At 41.1% G+C, this 19,673-nt stretch overlaps 1 protein-coding gene across 7 annotated transcripts in view; it reads left to right on the forward strand.

The window, feature by feature from the left end:
• Nucleotides 1-512: 512 nt before the first annotated feature.
• LOC117435057 (TBC1 domain family member 22B) overlaps nt 513-19,673 on the forward strand; it is a 168,496-nt gene continuing 149,335 nt past the window's right edge. The window contains exons 1-4 of one of the 7 annotated variants that reach the window (XM_059004715.1): nt 513-739; nt 8,108-8,164; nt 13,402-13,629; nt 16,929-17,245. In XM_059004715.1, coding sequence (XP_058860698.1) covers nt 684-739; nt 8,108-8,164; nt 13,402-13,629; nt 16,929-17,245 — 658 coding nt within the window. In that variant the 5' untranslated portion in view covers nt 513-683. The remainder of the gene's footprint in view (nt 740-8,107; nt 8,165-13,401; nt 13,630-16,928; nt 17,246-19,673) is intronic. The other 6 variants (XM_059004716.1, XM_059004718.1, XM_059004717.1 and 3 more) reach the window with 6 other exon arrangements.

Below are 19,673 nucleotides of genomic sequence, written 5' to 3' on the forward strand. Positions count from 1 at the left end.
TAAATGCAAAGAAAACTTAACATCATTTCAGTCAATATAATCACGATTGCTTCCGTAATTACCCTCCACTATTTAGGTGGCAGTAGCAGATTTAAACATAACTATAATTGTTTTGATTTGCCTCTCTCGATTGTCACCAAGGACAGACTTACACACACCCATGTTTCACCTGTGGGATTCAGTGCAACACTTATACTTCCCAACCTCACAATCAGCCTTGATGTGTCTTTTCAAACAGTTTTTGCTGAATTAATTTAAAACGACCGAAGCGTAAACTACACTAGAGAATGATACAGAACACACAGTATATCACATTAAACATATTACATGAAGCATCCCTTAAGGTAGGGAAGTTGCACAGTTTTATGTAGACTGGTTTTACATGACGTCACCACTCACCTGTTTTGAAGAAGATGACACCTGTGTTGGCGAGCCCGCCCCCTCCCCTTTGAATGGTCCCTTGCCGGCACTTGTCTCGTCTCGCCAATCAGAGCTCTGCTTTTACAACCCTCCAAGATGGCGGCTCCCAGGACTGTGTTTTTATTTCGTTGCTAAGTTGAAATGTTCAGTTTTTATTCTTGTAGTTTACGGTCGCTTCTCTCTTCGCCCTGAGTTTCACATGCTACTTTACATCGATTGCGCGACTGCCTGATTGAACGGGATATACGGGAACTTTGCTCAGCATGGCTACCGATAAAAAAATCCAGTTTTGGAAGAGGAATGCAAAGGTTCCGGGAAGGTGGGTAGTCGTCGGTGTTTTAATTTGCATGACCAGTTGTTCTATTTTCATGACATACTGACATTATTACCCCAGATGGCTGTTTTACTACGAGGCGCGTCTCGTTGTTCGCTGATCTGTCTGGTGCGTGTTGAAGACAGTGTACAGATTCCGGATGTACACCATGCATGCACAGTGTTTCGTTACTGTCTAATTTGAAATACATCTTTACCGTAGTTTATTGTTAAATAGGCCACGTGCAAGACCATGAGAGACGCGGTGGCTGAGTCCATGCAATGTCACTTTTTGTAAATTAACTGAATATTCAGTGTTTGAATCGGAAGGAACACTGATCTGCAATGCAAACTTCTCCAGGCTACTTCACTGTGTTTGCAAGACAATTAAGGGTACACGCCCCACTGCATGCATGATACATGTTGGATTTGGACTCGATTATATTCAATGTTTTGGCCGGATTAACGTATTTGTGTGGTATTAACACAGCATTATCACACAGGCATGCCTTCATTAAAGATTAATAAGCTTGAAGTAAGAAATAGTGTCTGCACTTATGCTTTATGGTATTTGCATTGGGTCTTATTTCAACCACTCAAATGTTTTTTTTTTTATTTCTGTGTTTGTTTATGCAAACTTCCATCCTTTTCTCAGCTCATGATGTTCAATTATTTGCACATGTCTTTTGTTTCCATTATCTTTTCAATAACTTTTGTTTTCCCGCCTCTGCTTCTGTTTGTTGTTTGCTCATACTATTTCTGTAAGTGATCATGCTGCTAAGTGAGGGTTCAGTTGCTATGTCCGACTTCTATCTCAACACATAGTTTTTAAAAGCAGGCACTAACACTTGCTATCTTTACTGTATGTTATATATTAAGCCTTTTTGCATTTTCTCAAGATAGACCTGCTTTGTAATTTAATGCTGCCTATGAATAATGTATTTCTTTACCAGTTGTGGCTTGTGAATGTGAAGCAGTTTTAGTGTCGATGGGTCACAAAACAGTTCCATAATACTGCATTCCAATAATTACTTTATTTTTATTTATTTTTTAACATTATACAAAACAGGAGTCTCTGACTGTTCAGCATGACAACGACTTATTGCAGGAGTAACGTAGAGAACACAACTTAAACTTTAAAACTGTTGTGATGCAGGGATGAAAGTAAGACTCCTGTTGCAGTTTCACCCTCCATCCCAGTTTTATTATGAGATTGATTAGCCACAGTGTATAGGTAACAAGCTCAGGTGTGTATTATTAAACTCATACAGTAGTAAAACCAGGAATGGATCAAACTGCTATGCAATAGGAGCCTTATTTCCATTCCTACGATGCATGGAAAACACTGCTCCCTGGTACCGTTAGGACTTTCAGCAGATACAGTGGAATTAAAATACATTCAAATAAAAAAAAAATTTCATTTGTCTACACATCCTACCCCACAACTTCCAAGTGAAAAAAATATTCTAGGAATTTGTAGGAAATTAATTAAAAATAAAAACTGAAATAGCTTGGTTGGATAAGTGTCCACTCCCCCTGTAATAGCAATCCTTAATTAGCTCAGGTGTAACCAATTGCCTTCAAAATCACACACCAAGTTAAGTGGCCGCCACCTGTGTTAAATTGTAGTGATTTCACGATAAATTCAGCAGTTCCTGTAGGTTCCCTCTGCTGGGTAGTGCATTTCAAAGCAAAGACTCAACCATGAGCACCAAGGCACTTTCAAAAGAACTCCGGGACAAAGTTGTTGAAAGGCACAGATCAGGGGATGAGTATAGGCCTTGAATATCCCTTGGAGCACGGTCAAGACGATTATTAAGAAGTGGAAGGTGTATGGCACCACCAAGACCCTGCCTAGATCAGGCCGTCCCTCCAAACTGGATGACCGAGCAAAGAGGAGACTGATCAGAGAGGCTACCAAGAGGCCAATGGTAATTTTTCAAGAGCTACAGGCTTTTATGGCCAAGACTGGTCAAAGTGTGCATGTGACAACAATAGCCCAAGTACTCCTCAAATCTGGGCTGTATGTTAGGGTGGCAAGAAGGAAGCCATTACTCAAGAAAGCCCACCTTGAATCCTGTTTGAAGTATACAAAAAAACACTCGGGAGATTCTGTAGCCATGTGGCAAAGTTGTGTGGTCTGCCGAAACTAAAATGGAACTTTTTGGCCTAAATGCAAAGCGTTATGTTTGGCGCAAACCCAACACAGCGCATCACCCAAAGAACACCATCCCTACTGTGAAGCATGGTGGTGGCAGCATCATGTTATGGGGATGTTTCTCATCGGCAGGGACTGGGGCACTTGTCAGGATAGATGGGAAAATGAATGGCGCAAAGTACAGAGAAGTCCTTGAGGAAAACCTGCTGCCCTCTGCAAGAAAGCTGAAACTGGAGTGGCTAAGGAACAAAAAGGTAAATGTCCTTGAGTGGCCCAGTCGGAGCCCTGACCTAAATCCAATTGAAAATTTGTGGTATGACTTGAAGATTGCTGTTCATCAACGCTCCCCAAGGAACTTGACAGAGCTTGAACAGTTTTGTAAAGAAGAATTGGCAATATTTGACCAATCTAGGTGTGCAAAATTGGTAGAGACCTATCCCAACAGACTTACAGCTGTAATTGCTGCCAAAGGTGCTTCCACCAAGTATTAACTCAGGGGGGTGGAGACTTATCCAATTATGATATTTCAGTTTTGTATTTTTAATATACAATTTTTTCTCAATAAAAACTTTTTTCCCCTTAACAGTGTGGAGTATGGTGTGTAGATAAGTGGAAAAAAATCCTCATTTAAATGCATGTAACTCTGAGGCACTGACACAACAAAATGTGAAAAGTTCAAGGAGGTGTAGACTTTCTATAGGCACTGTATATAGTGGCTGTTTCAATTAGATATTTATGAATGAAAATAATCCCTTATGACAGTCAAGTGCAGTACTTTGAGAACAATGTGCAGTCATGAGGTCTCGATTCAATATGCAGTCTCAGGTGCCCAGCAGGAGAGTATAGGATGCCACATTTCTGTTCAAGCACTGCGCTGGGACAAGAATTCATCAAGTTGTGTTAATTTCACTGGGGGATAACAAGCGTGTGTTGCTCTTTATCATAAGTGCAGTGTATAAAGTGGTGCACTTGTTGAATTCTCTCAAGCTCTAGGCTGGCTTGCTCATATGGGAAGTACTGTCCACTGCTTACAATAGTACGTATCTGGTGTTTGTGGGTTGTGTGTCGCTCTGTAGTGTCTGTACCCGAACTCCCTTATTTTTTAGCATGGAGGTGAAATTAAAAAGACAGACATTTGGAAACATTTCCATACCTGTAGAGGGGGGTAGAAGTATTTGTGTCCATTACAGCGTCAGCAGTAGCTTAGTCTTTAGGCCACCTTTCCGTTTGTTTGCCTTGAGGTCAAATGCGTCCCTTTCCACAGTTTAGATATGGATAAGGATGCAAAGTAAAACATTAAAAGGCAGCTCATACTCTATTTTGAGCCCTGATAAGGGAATGCTGCAGTACCAGTTATAACCACACCTGCATTATGATTCCCACGCTTGCTGGATAATGGGAGTTTACTTTTAAATAGGCCTGCGTGCTGTAAAGGCGTTCATTCAAAGGTTAGTGTTGCATAGCAGAAGTGGGTGTGACCCAAATCAATTGGAAAAACCTATTAAAAGTGAGAAGTTAATCCTGTGCATTGAGTGTAAGCATGATGGAAACTGGTACTGAAAACGTGTGTGTGTGTGTGTGTGTGTGTGTGTGTGTGTGTGTGTGTGTGTGTGTGTGTGAGGGGGGTGGGGGGGTCATTTTGATATATTTTACAGATAGATTTTATTCTACTTTTCACAACAGTCTTCCCTGAAAATATTCTCTCTTGGCGGGGAAAAAAAAAATAACTAAATGGAGAGACGCACTGTTTTAAAACAAGCATTTCATTATTTATTTGTTTATTGGAAAAATGTAAAATGCCTCGTTTTGAGTGATGTGTGTTTTTTTTTGTTAAATTAGCATTAGTCCACCACTACTCCACATTGGGCAGCAATGTGGAGTAGTGGTTAGGGCTCTGGACTCTTGACCGGAGGGTTGTGGGTTCAATCCCAGCTGGGGGACACTGCTGCTGTACCCTTGAGCAAGGTACTTTACCTAGATTGCTCCAGTAAAAAACCCAACTGTACAAATGGGTAATTGTATGTAAAAAATAATGTGATGTCTTGTAACAATTGTAAGTCGCCCTGGATAAGGGCGTCTGCTAAGAAATAAATAATTAGTAATGTCATTTACCAAAAAACACACACACACACTCCAATTGGGTACTGTAGCACGCGTGGGTGTGTGCTGGGATGGATTTAACTTAAACACGCTGTGTAAATGACACCTGAGAATACATTTCAGAGTGCAAAAAAATAAATAAACAATATTGCGGGGGGAATCTACAGTAAATAAAATAACATTATTTATACGTTTTGAAATGGATGGGAGAAGTACAAACAGGAGTCTACATTGCCATTACACAGCTAATAAATAAACTAGCTGATCATGGGAATTATACATTTTAAAATACTTTATAATCGAACTTTTGATAGAACTAATGTAGAAAGTTAAAATACATTTACTGTAACCAAATATCAACCATCCTGATGATCGTAGATATGGCCCTCAGTGTCTTAATGCTGCGTTTGTTTAACATTTCACCCCCTTATGACTTGGAGGTGGCATAAAAATTGACCTTTTGCCAAAGCTTTTGTTTGATCGCTGCGCTCCTGTGTTGCTTGCGAGTACACGGCATGCAGGGTCAAAAAATGACACAATGCTTTATGTCATCTTGTTTATTTAAATACACCCCAAACAGAGCAGAGCATGATAATTAAAGTGAAGCGTGCGTTTGTTTTTGAGTGACAGTGTGTCCAGACTCTAACAATATGAGCTGATAGCCACGGTTCCGTGGGGCAGAGGGGGTGTTGCTGTCTGTCTCCTTTGGATCTGTATCGGATGCCGGCGAAAGTCAAGTAATCTTCAGCTGCCGACAAAATCCTTTGGCGCACATTGTGCCCATGGGCGCAAACATTGTGCAGCCCTGCTGTAGAGATTCAGCAGTGTGGGTTGCATTTGTACTGCCAGAGCAGAAAGTGGAAGGAGGGTGCTCTATTTCTAGTGATTTTCATGTTTTACCCTTTAGGGACTATATGGCTTTTTCAATCTGTGCTCAGCATTGTCTCCTAATAAATACAAAAAAAATAAAATCAGTTATTAAAAATGAAGGTTGAACCCTTGCCACCATGCAAGGTCCCTGGAATGCATGTTTTGTGGATAGTATTGGACGTTGAGGGGTAACATGCAATAGTAAACACCTGTCCCTGCTGGAAGTGGCTGATACTAAATACTTTCCCTTGGGGAAACAGTGGACTTCACCACAGTGGTGCTGCAGAAAGGCCAGGCTGGCTGGTGAGAAGACTTCGACTTCTAAGATTACAATAAACCAGGCTGGCTGACACACAACTATAGGGATCCTAACAAAAAGGAATGCAAGAAAGAGGGCCTCATTCACACAGCCAAGGTATTAACGTTAGTCATTCTATTTAAATGACTCGCACGCAGTACTTTTACTTTTTCCGTGCGCTAGGTTGCCTGCCACTGGTTAGTGAATACAGCAGGTGTTCAAAGCATGCAGTAAAGGGGCTTCCTGCGTGCAAAACACATTACCGCTGTTTAGTGAATGAGGCCCTAAGAGTATGCTGTAGAACATCCACAGCAGACGGGATGAATTAACACAGAGCAAATTAAACTGCAAGATAAGAGCTGAGTTTGTACCTCTGCTATCGAGAGACTTGAGGGGAAATGAGAGGCAGGGAGCTTGGGAGCCAAGCAAACTTTTTCTGCGTCTGAGTGTTGTGACATGCTGCTCCACGGAGACTCTGCCATCTCTCAAGTTATGCTTGTCAGCTCCAGAAGAGATGCAATAAAACCAGCAGCGGTCCCAGTATTGAGCAAAATAAAACTAGCAGTGATCCCATTATTGAGCAAAATAAAACCAGCAGCGGTCCCAGTATTGAGCAAAAATAAAACCAGCAGCGGTCCCAGTATTGAGCAAAAATAAAACCAGCAGCGGTCCCAGTTTTGAGCAAAAATAAAACCAGCAGCGGTCCCAGTTTTGAGCAAAAATAAAACCAGCAGCGGTCCCAGTTTTGAGCAAAAATAAAACCAGCAGCGGTCCCAGTTTTGAGCAAAAATAAAACCAGCAGCGGTCCCAGTTTTGAGCAAAAATAAAACCAGCAGCGGTCCCAGTTTTGAGCAAGTGTGTGGAACACTGGCCAATGTGGCTGCTTCTTTGGAATGTAATGATAGCACTAGCGACTTTCTTGCCGCTACACAAGCAAGCATTGCTCATGTGACATTGTGGTGCTTTAGGCCTTGCTGTTGCTGAATGTCTAGGATTTGTATGGTAGCTGTTTCATTAAGAATTGTTTACCATTTTAACTGGGTACGACTTGCTACTTGAATTGAAATCTTACCTGTCGGTTCTTGCCTCCGCTAAATTAGAACGGGCTCGAGTTCAGCCAATTACTTTTAGTGGAAAACTGCTGTTAAACTAATCTAAACATGTTATGTAAAATTATTTCAAAATCCAGACCAATAAATACGGCAAAACAAGTCCAAAAACAGGTCATGCTTTTGAAAAACAAAACCTAGGGGTTCTAATTTAAAACAAAATCAGAAAGGAATTCTCAACAAAAGTCGCACATTTCTATCAACAAATGCAGAAGTGTAGAGAGTAAACAGACGGGGCATTTGCATAAAAACAATTTAAAATTTACAAATACAGGCATTAAAAAAAAAAAAAAAAAAAAATTAACTCAGTGTTATCGTTTAACACTTGAGCTGGACATTTAAAATGCTATGTGTGTCTTGTGCAGTATCGAATCCAGTCAGAATAGTTACATTGTTTTGAATGTGGTAAAAAATGTAAAAAAAAAAAATCTGTTGTCCGCCATTACAGGATATTTCTCGCGTACCCCCTGAGGAGCGCTCGAGTACCCCCAGGGGTACGTGTACCCCGTTTGAAAAACACTGTCCTAAAGGAAAGGTAGGGTAAAGTGCAGATGCATTTTAAAACAAAAGCATGGTTTATTTTTTCATTCAGCAGATCATTTCCCTTTTAGAAAAGACTTCCCCAGTTCACACATTGTACTGTAAGGCAGAAACAGAACAGAAAGCACATGCCTACGTCATCATTTTATACATTTTCTATTTAGTTATCCTTTTTTTTTTTTGCCTGCTCATCTTATGATTTTTGTCCAGTCTTCAGTATTAAACTTATTTTAATACCATTGAGTATTTTGATGACATGGGAAGAATATGCTCATAATCTCTGTTGCATTTTCTTCACAGTTTACAGCCAGTATATGGAGCACAGCATCCTCCTCTTGATCCCCGGATGCACAAGACGTAAGTGTTTGAGCACAGGGTCTGCGACAGGGTGTGATGATGAAGAGCTGTGCACTGAGACTGAGGCACCGTACATTCTGGTGATCTCTGCAGACGATTCCACTCCAGTGCAGCAGTGTCTGAGGTCTGATCATGTGCACTTAAATCATGATGCGACTGTGCTGAACAGAAAGAAGGGTGTATGTTGTGTTGTAATGAATTGACTGTGGTCAGCATTGAATCCAGATGATTCAGCTGCACTGTGCCACTTCAACAATCGGGCAGTACATGGCAGAGAAAACCCCTTAATCCACTATTCAGTCATACAAAGGAAACGCCTGATAAAGTTCAGTCCAAATCTCTGACCCCTTGAGGTCTGAAGAAGTACCTCTTTACTCCCTCAGCTCAGATAATGTGCTGTATGAGGAGCCAGAACTGATTCATGGTGTATGTCATTTTCCGTTAATATTTGTGATTTTAAAAAGAACGGTCAGAATTTGTTCTGTTGTAGAAAAAAAAGATATATATATATATATTTTTTCAATAATACGGTAACAGGATTTTCATGGAGCACAGAGAACAGAATTCATCATTCTTGAGAGAAATTGATTATATGCTCTGCTGATTTAAAATAACATTGTAATGGTTTTCCATCTGGAATGTGCACAGATTCCAGACTTTCTACTGAACATTGTAATGGGATTCTGTCTGGAATGTGTACAGATTTCAGACTTTTCTACTGAGTGGACTGAACTGAAGGACACGGCAGTGTCAGAGCCTGCAAAGTCCTGCAAAGCGGGTCGGGTTCAGGTCGGAATGTCCACTTGTTTGACGGGTCCGGTTCAGAAAATTTGTGTACAGGACTTAGCCTTTTCTCACATAACAAATGTGTGAATTTGAAAAACCAAAGCAATTGCTGCAGGCAATAGGTCAGCTGCGCAGTGTATCAAATCAGTGCTATGCATGAGGATTAGTGCACTACCATAATAAAAATGTCTGTGAACAAGGTAAAACTAACCTCAGCTCAAGGTGTATACCGTGCGGTAGATAATAGTTTGAGAGGTAAATCAGAAGTGTGGAAATCTTTTGGAATTATATTGAGTGAAAATGACGGACAGGTGGCTGGATTTGTTGCTTGTAAGACCTACAATCAAGTTTTTGTGTACGACAGTCACAAAACTGGAACATCATCTCTGCAGAAGCGCAGGTGCAGCTCCCTTTTGGCTGGTGGCACGAAACAAATTTGACAGGTATTTTCAGCCTAAAAATGAGTTGAAGGTGCCCAACAAACCAACAAAGACGACAAGGACGCAATAACAGAATTGGCGGTAAAGTACGTTTGTAAAGATGTACGTTCTTTCGAATCTGTTTCTGGAGATGGTTTTTGTGACTTCGCTGAAGGTCAGATTGACATGGTGCTCACGTGGGCCGTGTTGATGCAACAAAACTGTTGCCCGATCCATCTACTGTATCTCGAAATCTCGGCAAACACGCCAAACAAATTCACCATAGTATTATTCCTGAACTGAAAGAAAACTTGGGTGAATCGGGTCACGGAGGGATCACACTAGATATGTGGACTGATGATTATTTGAAAATTTCTTATCTTGGTTTGATTGTGCATTACATCAACTTGGATTGGATCTTGAAAGAAAGAGTGCTGTGTACTGCTGAATGGGACAGTACATTACGAAAAACTGCAGAGAACATTAAACCAGCCAGCATACGTTCACTGAGAGATAAGGTTTGGGCGGGCTTTTTTCTAAACTTTATGTAACAGATCGTGGTGCTAATATCGTATCCGCACTGCGAACTGTTACACGCCTGAACTGCAGTGCACACCTGCTCAATACAGTGTTGCAAAATAATATTGGTCAAAATGCGAATGAGGATGTTTTTTCCCCAAGAAATAGAAGTATCGTTGAAGCTGGAATGGCATTGGTGACGTAGTTTTAAACAATCCAATTACAGAATCAGCTACAGAAGACACTGAAGGCTTCTGTTGAAACACACTGGAACAGTCTTTATTATGCTGGAATCAATATGGGAATAACAATACTGACAGAGAGGCGAAGAGTATCGCCTCAATGATTTGGATTCAGAGAACGCGTGAAGCCTAGTTTCATTCCTACAGCGTTTCAAAGAAGCGACAAATGCGCTGGAAAACTGAAAACTGAAAAGCTTAAAACTGACTGACAGATTCTGGACCAAAAGGGACAATCCTGTGCCACAACAGGTGCAACAAAATGCATACCGGCAAAGAAAATGAGAATGACCAAGAAGATTGACGATGTTGAGACTCCAGTGATGACGCTGACGGTTTGCCACCAGATGAAGTGCAATGTTACATCAAAAACAAGTGTCCCAAGATGAACGAAGGTGAAAATTTCGATCTCCTGTGTTGGTGGAAGGACCGCACTACTATTCATCCAAGCTTGGCTCAAATGGCTCGCTTCGTGTTGGCAATCCCAGCAACTAGTGCTCCAAGTGAGAGATTTCTCAACTGCTGGGTTCATTGCACAAGAAAGAAAAACTCAGTTGAAACCAGGAAAGGTAGATGACATCCTTTTCCTACACAGCAACTTGAACAAGACATTTTAAAAGTAAGTTTTCAGTTTAATGTAGTATGTTTCAACTTAATTTAGCAGCGACTGGAGTATGTGATTTACTTTCAGTTTTGTTTTGAAAATAGACATTATTGGAAATGCATTTTGTTTATTATTACAAATAAGAGCAAGTTTAAGAGCAAATATTGTATATCTTTTTTGGAATGCTACCTGTGCTACAAATCGGCACCCGGCAAAGTAAGAAACACACTTTGTTAAATTTGATGTGTCCCATATTGCAAAACATTTTCCTGAAGCAGGTTGCAGAGTTGGGTTGGGTTGGGTTGTAGTAGCAGGTCCGGTTGGGGAGCGGGTCATAAAAATCAGACCTGCGCAGGACTTTGAGGGCCTGTATTCTGCAAGGTGCAGACCGGTCCTCACAGTTTAGGTAGCGCTGCATGCAGTGTCAGACGGGGCCTGCATTCTGCAAGGTGCAGACCGGTCCTCACAGTTTAGGTAGCGCTGCATGCAGTGTCAGACGGGGCCTGCATTCTGCAAGGTGCAGACCGGTCCTCACAGTTTAGATAGCGCTACATGCAGTGTCAGACGGGGCCTGCATTCTGCAAGGTGCAGACCGGTCCTCAGTTTAGATAGCGCTGCATGCAGTGTCAGACAGGGCCTGCATTCTGCAAGGTGCAGACCGGTCCTCAGTTTAGATAGCGCTGCATGCAGTGTCAGACAGGGCCTGCATTCTGCAAGGTGCAGACCGGTCCTCAGTTTAGATAGCGCTGCATGCAGTGTCAGACAGGGCCTGCATTCTGCAAGGTGCAGACCGGTCCTCAGTTTAGATAGCGCTGCATGCAGTGTCAGACAGGGCCTGCATTCTGCAAGGTGCAGACCGGTCCTCACAGTTTAGATAGCGCTGCATGCAGTGTCAGACAGGGCCTGCATTCTGCAAGGTGCAGACCGGTCCTCACAGTTTAGATAGCGCTGCATGCAGTGTCAGACAGGGCCTGCATTCTGCAAGGTGCAGACCGGTCCTCAGTTTAGATAGCGCTATAGTATAAGGTGGCTAGCCTGACCACATGGTATTCCTCATTTTGTATACAAGCAGCAGATCTTTTTTACACCACTCTCCTGAAGTGTTTTCAAATGCTATGGATTGCAGCACTGCTGAGTTTGTTGATCAGGGACTCAAATCTCAGCTGTGCTGCTGTTTGTATGTACTCTACAGCATACTCTGTTTTTGTTTTGTTGTTTCTGTTTTGACTTCAATAAGAGATGCATGTGAGCAGCTGGTTTCTTCCACAGTAGTACAGTAGCCCAACACAGAGAACATTCTCCTCATACCAGTTTCTGTTAGTGTAGGGTTCACTGAAGAGTCGGGTTACTGCAAACCAACTACTTTATAAAGCTGGCCTTAATGTAATCCAACTTCTCTAGAGTGCCTGCAATGTTTACTTGTATTTTAATGTAGTTAATTGCAGCGATTTATAGAGCATGAAACTAAATGTGTGTAAAATCAATGAAGCCTTACAGATGGAAGGAAATGGAATACCTTTGTTGTGGGGTAATTGATTTTGAGTCATGCTTATTGAGAGGTTTTCTCTTGGAGTAAAACACTGAGGACGGCTTTTAACCAATGAAGATAAATGAGTTCTTGTGCTGCTGATGTGTACGTGTGGGAGCCTTGCATCCGAGTCAAACCCAGAGCCCCCAAACACAATCGAAACAAATGCAAAACCTTCTACACACGCACACCTCTCTGCCTCATTTGACATCCTCAGTCAGCACCCAAAATACAGCCTTCACAACCCTTGGTTTTCTTCTATACTTCAGACTTAAAAAGCCAGAGGTGATCGACTCTCCTGATTCTTCTGGGTTGAGCGTTCCAGAGACTTGGGTATACAGCAGAATATAACTGGAAATACTATAAAATACAAATGTGCTGCAGTACAGATTTTGTTCCCTCTACAGTGCTCTGTCCAGGTACTGCCGTTCTGAGTAGATGTGTGGTTTGACCATGATAACTTTCTATATCTTTACCACACCTGGTGAATAACCTGCTGTTCACCTTCATAGGTAAATGCACCTTGTCTAACCAGTTTCCTACGACAGCCAAGACATTCTCTCAGTAAAGTAGGACTAAAAACCAGACGACCAAAGGGAATTCATACCCATGAATAGGTTAGTAAGCTGCAGTGCTGTTACCTATTGCACTGCACTGCACTGCACTGGTCTAGATCCAAAATAAAGATATATTTTAAACATTCAATAATGCTTTATACAATTATTTAATGTGTGTTTGTTAGTTCCCGATGAGAAATGTGCAGGTATGTGGTTTTTGTTTTTTTGTTTTTTTTGGACAGATTTGTGCACTATAACGATACAAGTGATAATAGCAAGCATACAGCAAACCTAAGGGATTCACTTTGCATTATAAGCTGCAGTCATTCCCATGCCTGCTCCCGGGTGTCCTGTGATGAGCAGGGGCCACTCACTGGAGCAGAGCTGACATTAACCTGGGTTAGTGCTGAGGAACTCCTAATCGGAAGCACAGGCTGTTCAACATTTTAACAGGGACGTTTTACCACCTCTCCCGTGCCGCGCTTTGAACACAGTGCTGAAGGGGACGCTCGCTTATTTATTTATTTATTTATTTTGAATTTGGACTTTTCCAATTATTTTACCCCCTATTTTCTCCCAATTTAGAATGCCCAAATATTCAACCCGGCTCAGCGCTGCAACCCCCGCACTAACTCCAGAGAGACTAGCACTCGCATCCGCCGAAACGTCTGCCGTCAGCCATCTGCTTTTTTCGCACTGCAAGCATGCCGTGAAGCCATCACAGAACTACAGCGTCAGAGGATCATGCAGTTCTGAATTGCACACAGGCAGGCCTGCGGGCACCCTGCCAGTCACAGGGGTCGCTAGTGCACGGTGAGCCAAGGACTCTTGGACTATTGATTTATATGTGTGTGTGTGTGTGTGTGTGTGTGTGTGTGTCCTGGCTTCAGGTTTGAGCTCCTAATTTATAGCAGCAGAACGCATGCCATAGCCATGTGCCTGCAGCATTGTGTAATACATATATATAGTGTGTGTGTGTGTGTTTAAACTGTACACTGTTTCATCCAGAAACCAGCAAGCATATTTTTATGTTCATTTTTTACTGTTTGCTGTGTGTTTCATTCAAATCTCCTAAAGTGATTAAGAAAAAACTCTGTAGCTTCTGCTGTGAGAGGTTGCCGATTCATTTCATTTGATTTCATTTCATTTCATTTGATTTCTTTTCACAGTTGTAACAGTGCTGTGCCTCTTTCAATCATTGAGTTGTACACTGTGTAGCAGTGCATTCTGTTCAAGCTTTCACATCAGATACAGTTCTAGAGATATCCTTGTGAATCAGGAAGCACTGCACTATCTGGGGCCGTGGGGGACTGTTCATTTTAAAAGTCATTTAAACCAAGGTATAGGATCAAGCAAAGGAGCAAGTGCAAAGAAAATCCAATATTGTGAGTCCCTGTGTATTGGGTTTTACACCAGAGGTCAAGGTGTGCTCAACCTCACAACCCAATAAATGCAGTGCGAGCTCAGTGTCAAAGGGAGGTGTCATGCTGATTTAACAGAAGTCCCAGGTGAAGACTCTCTCAGAATTCACAGATCGCAAATCCGACTTTAGCCACGCCCACTTTTCACACCCTAGATACAAGCTACCGAGATAAAAATGACAGCCGTGCCGCGTTCAAGTGTTCGACTTTGCAAATTAAAACAAAACGTTACAACGTCCTTTTGGAAAACTGATCAAATCTCGTCCCACAGTTGATAAGAGGCTTCAGTACGCTGTTGATGGGTACATCCATGGTAATGGTAGTCAAAATCTCAGCAGTCGAGAATGTCGTAACAATAGAAGTGAAGTGTTACCGAACACCGCGTTAGAGAGAGAAGCCGCACACGTTGTTGATCGAGGTCGAGGTGAAAATATTACTGAGCAGTACTGCATTTGCACCGGCAGGTACGTTTATGCAATATAAAGATTGTATTAGAGATTGTATTATAATATAGAGATTGTATTATTGTCACTGGCATTTGTTTGTCCGAGGTTAAGGCGGTTGGGTACTGTAACTAAGCGTAGCTGAGCACGTGGTAGGTTATGAGCTCTCTGATTGGTCGGCTTTGCAATCGGTCAATTATTCCTGCAGTGCAATGCAAGGCATTGTCTTTCTTGTTTATACAAAGACAAACCCATGAAGGCTAGAATCTCATTCCTGACTCCACTCGGGTTAGCAGAAATCATCCTGAACCTACAGGGACGTTGTACAATGTGTAAGCGTCTGCTCCTCCAATAGCATAAACTAATAAACTTGTAGAGATGTTTAGTATGCATTAACATTGTACTGAATAAAGCAGTAGATGAAATGCTTGTTTTCTTATAGCTTGATCTTCTGTAACTGTCTGCTCCTGGCAGCATGGCTACCTGAGCTGCTGGGTAGAGTGGACAGTTACAAGCCTGTTTACCCTGTTACAAGCGTGACTTTTTAATTTCACAGTCCTTTGCCTTCCTGCTTAAAGCATTGTGTCATGGCAGAATTAACTTGTGGTTGGAAAAATAAACCTGCTTCTGCATTCTGTGTTTCTGGTTGTTGCTAGCTTGATAGTTGAGTAAAGAATCTATTAACAAGTCCCTCATGCCCTTCAAGTTAAGACAACATGAGCTGCCTCCCCCTCCCCAATTTTGTAAAGTGCAAATGCTTATAAGAGGCAACTATTCTTTTGTAGCAGCTCAAAAAAACAAAACCTGTGGCAGAGCAAGAGCTCTGCCTGTAAAAAGTTGTGGTGTTTTGTTTGTTTTGGTGGTGGCTGGCAGGGACGGGGTTAATTCCTGTCCCTGCCAAAAACATGTAAGAATGTGGCTGCTCCTTAATAGAATAATTGGTGCTGATTGGGAGCAGCCACATTCTATAAAAGGAGAGCCCAGGGCTCCATTTGGGAAGGGGAGTTTGGTGAGTGTGCACTGTTTTTGTTACTGTGTTTCTGCGCATGTTTTTGTAAAAGTAGTGAATGCGAATGCCCAGCCTATGTTTTGTGTGTTTAACCCTTTGAGTAGTACGAACGTACCGGTACTTAAACTGCTCTCTGGTCCCCATGGAGTACAAACGTACTGGTACGTTCTGCAACTTTAAACTTTATTGGTGTTTTGTGCCCTCTGCCAAATATTGACTGAATTACATACAGTAAACAGTCACAAAATTGTCAACAATGTCTGTAAACCGACAAATTGCTCAGTGAGAAAGAGGTATTAGAAACATCTCTGTGCGTTGCTCCATGCTTCAAGGAGTATCGTACGCTGAAGCATTAGACACTCTCACTCCCTCCGCCCCCACAACCGCTTTACCCAGATATGATTTCTTTCTTTCTTTCTTTCTTTCTTTCTGCCCTTTTTTTGACATGTTGTGGTTGTTCCACCCCATTGTTTATTGTCTACCTGTTTTTTAGTCAAAACCTTGCCTATGACAAAATAAAGTATATTTATTAGTTAATTATTTACGGTAAAAATAATTAGTCTATTTTCAGTATTCATTACATACATACAAACATATAGCTTTCAGCTTGTTTGTCCGCTGTACTCAATAATCAAGCGCATGCAGAAGACAGAAAAAAACTCACTCCCGTAGGGCCGGCAGGGCATTTTAGAACTCACTACTTAAAGGGTTAAACTTTTATTTTTGCCCTTGTGCCTTTTTGTTTGTACTTTTTTTGTGCAGTTTCTTACCCTGTCACACTCCCCAAAAAACAAACAAGATTTATTCTGCTCAAGTATATCCTGTGGTTGCTTCATTCAGCCACATAGTACAACAGTTACAGTTTTAACTGGCCTTGAGACTGCTTGCAATGAAGGAGATGTACCAGTCTGGTGGCACTTCCCTGAATCGAGTGGTGGCCCTGCCAGGGAGGACTGAGCGACTCTGCCATGCATCGGGTGTGAAAACCTTCAATAGAAGGTTGTGAGAACCTGCTTAACCCCAGTGTATGAATTAACACAGAATACCCTTCAGTGAAATTAAAGTTCTCCATCCTGCAAGCCTTTTGATCTCTGCTTTACTGAGTGCCTACCTGCTGTGCAGCGATGCTGTGGAAATCCTTTATTTGGTTTTATCTCCGTGCTTGAAATTCATGCCCCCTTACCAGTTCCTTCAAAGTATCCTTGTTCCAATTCTGTTTCTTTCTCTGTTTCATTTCAGTTTTTTAAAAGAAGCACCCAAGACTAACGCATTGTCTATAAAATCAAAAAAAGCTTCAAGTTTTCTCGAGTTTGCCCGGAGCACCAGCGACGCCTGGGACATTGGCGACGATGAGGAAGAGGAGTTTTTGGGCGGCCCTCCCCCTAACACTCCTCCCAACCTCAACTCCAAGGTAGCCGTGGCAACGGCGGCACAGGTCATACACAACTACAGCAAGGTCCGAGAGAAACCAGAGTGGCCACAATCAACAGAGAGGGTCCAGGCCAACGGGAGCGTGGTAAAGTCAAACAGCGCCGTGCAGCTATCCCAACCCTCAGGTGAGCCGTAGTGATTGTGCAAGGGGATGCTTCACTAGGAATGGGTCTGTCGAGCCAAACCCTCCCTGCTAAAGCAGAATATGTAAAACTATGGCCCCGTTTGTTCACGTTTGTCATGTTTTAAAATCACTACGGTTGCTTTACATGCAAAGGCATCCTTTTTAACATGGCATAGCAGTGTTGCATTGTGGATTGTGAGACGTGGTTCGGAAATCCTCTATTGATTACTTTGAAAGATAAACGGAATGTATGCAAATGTAACCCAAATATGTAACACAGTTAAATGTCTTAACAAGTACAGAAAAGTTTTACCGTGGTGAAGTGGGCATATCCATGACTGCTCTGCTCTTTTGAATGGTGTTCTCTTTGCTAGGCCTTTACACCGGTCTTCATTGTTGAAATAGTAATCAAAGAAGACTGACATTTCAAAAATAAAACAAATACTTTCTGTCCAGGCATCTACAAACTGTATCCAAACATTTTACTTCCATCTGATGAACAGCTGCATGAGTTAACAGACTGATGCAGATGAGAAGATGGTAGCACGTCCTCGGCAACAGAAAAATGCTGAAGTAGCGTTTTTTTTTTTTTTTTTTTTTTTTACACATCAAATTTGTATTCGTTCTTCAGGATTGACATACAGAACTGAATAACATACAGTATATTCTATTATTCACAGTTTGTGCTAAAGCAGGTGTTCCCAAACTTTCTTTTACCTGTTCAGCTGCATTAGGCACTGCGGCCCAGTAGCGCTTCTTGGGAAAATGTTAAATTAAAAACATTGTGTATGTTTAAACCCGTAACATTATAAATAAACCTAATCTAAACTGTCCTTTATTCATTTGAATAAATATTGTGAAAGATTGAATTCACAAACTATGCACTGAGTGAAAATACAATTTTTTGAAACCCTTTAATTTTAGTAAATAAAATAAAACTAAACAGATGTTTTTATTAAACCTTTATTAGGTACCTTTTTGTATAATTGAACATTTTAGAAATGCAGCTTTTTGTTGGTCATCAAAAAATAAAGAAGTGCATGTCTCTTATTATTCCCATTCATAAATGCCTGAACAGGAATCACTTTTGAGTAAAACCGCTACAATCTGCACAAAAACATAACCTTTAAATCCTAATTTCTGAACACTAACTAAAACGTCCAGCCCGGTACCTCTCGCGCTGAACTGTCATGCACAAACATGACGATTGCGCACAACATAGCGAAACGAGATCCTTGCATAAGTTACTTTTTTCACCACTACTCTACAACCAAATACAACCAAACACAACCAAATACAACTTGCAAAATCACATTAAGTTGGCTTGTTACACGCCCCACAGAAAACTTTTATAAATAAATCCATCTGCACCACAATTTGAATGTCAAATATTATTATTATTATTATTATTATTATTATTATTATTATTATTATTATTAATATTTTCCAACAAAACATATTCTAGTGTTATTTTAAGACGACCTGAACGAGCCAGTAATCAATAAAATAGCAGTACATACAAACATTTTAATAAATCAGTTACCGGTAGGCATGTGTGACAGGACGGTGTGTGTGATGACGTCAGGCCAGAAGCAGGAACTGAAACAGATGCTGCAGGTAGGGTGCAATGGCGTTTGCGCCGTCTTTATTTTAAATACAAAAACAAAGCAAAAGATTTAAACAAAAAAACGCTGTGCTCACAGAGCGAAACAAATATTTTAAACAAAACAAATCATGAACACAAAATGAACAGCCAATACAGGTCAGGCTGGGTAAACGCCTTCACTGATCCTGTATATGTTTTTTTTTTTTTTTTTTTAATTCTCTCTCTCTCTCTCTCTCTCTCGTTCCACCTCTGAACATCCCACCCCCACTGAGCCGAGAGTGGGTCTTTTATATTTGTGGCTGGAGCCTTAATTACCTATTAATAAATTACCTTATTAAGGCTCCAGCCACATTCCCACGAGAGTTATAGGGAAGGGGTTTTAACCCCATCTCCACGACTACATATTACAAGACTGGCTCTCTTGTCGGGTCTCAAACAGCAATAATAAAAGAGGGACGGTGCTCGACCGCCCGCACATAAACACAATAATGATTAGGATGGACGGCTTCCCCCGCCCGCCTACAAATATAATAATAATAATAATAATAATAATAATAATAATAATAATAATAATAATAATAATACTACAAAACATACATATATACAAATAATAATACAGGGGCGGGGTGTTCTCCGTCACAGTATGTAACAAGATTTATGAATTTGATTAATAACTTGATTTAGTTAATAGTGAAACATATATCAAAGTACTCCAGTATTTTAAATGTTAGTAGCTAATTAGTCACAAAAACATATTTCATAAGCATCAATTGAATTTTTAAATGAATGTTATCAAGCACAAAAGTTAGTATGAAAACGTTTC

This window comes from Acipenser ruthenus, chromosome 30 (genome assembly GCF_902713425.1).
Source record: "Acipenser ruthenus chromosome 30, fAciRut3.2 maternal haplotype, whole genome shotgun sequence".
NCBI classification, from domain to species: Eukaryota; Metazoa; Chordata; class Actinopteri; order Acipenseriformes; family Acipenseridae; genus Acipenser; species Acipenser ruthenus.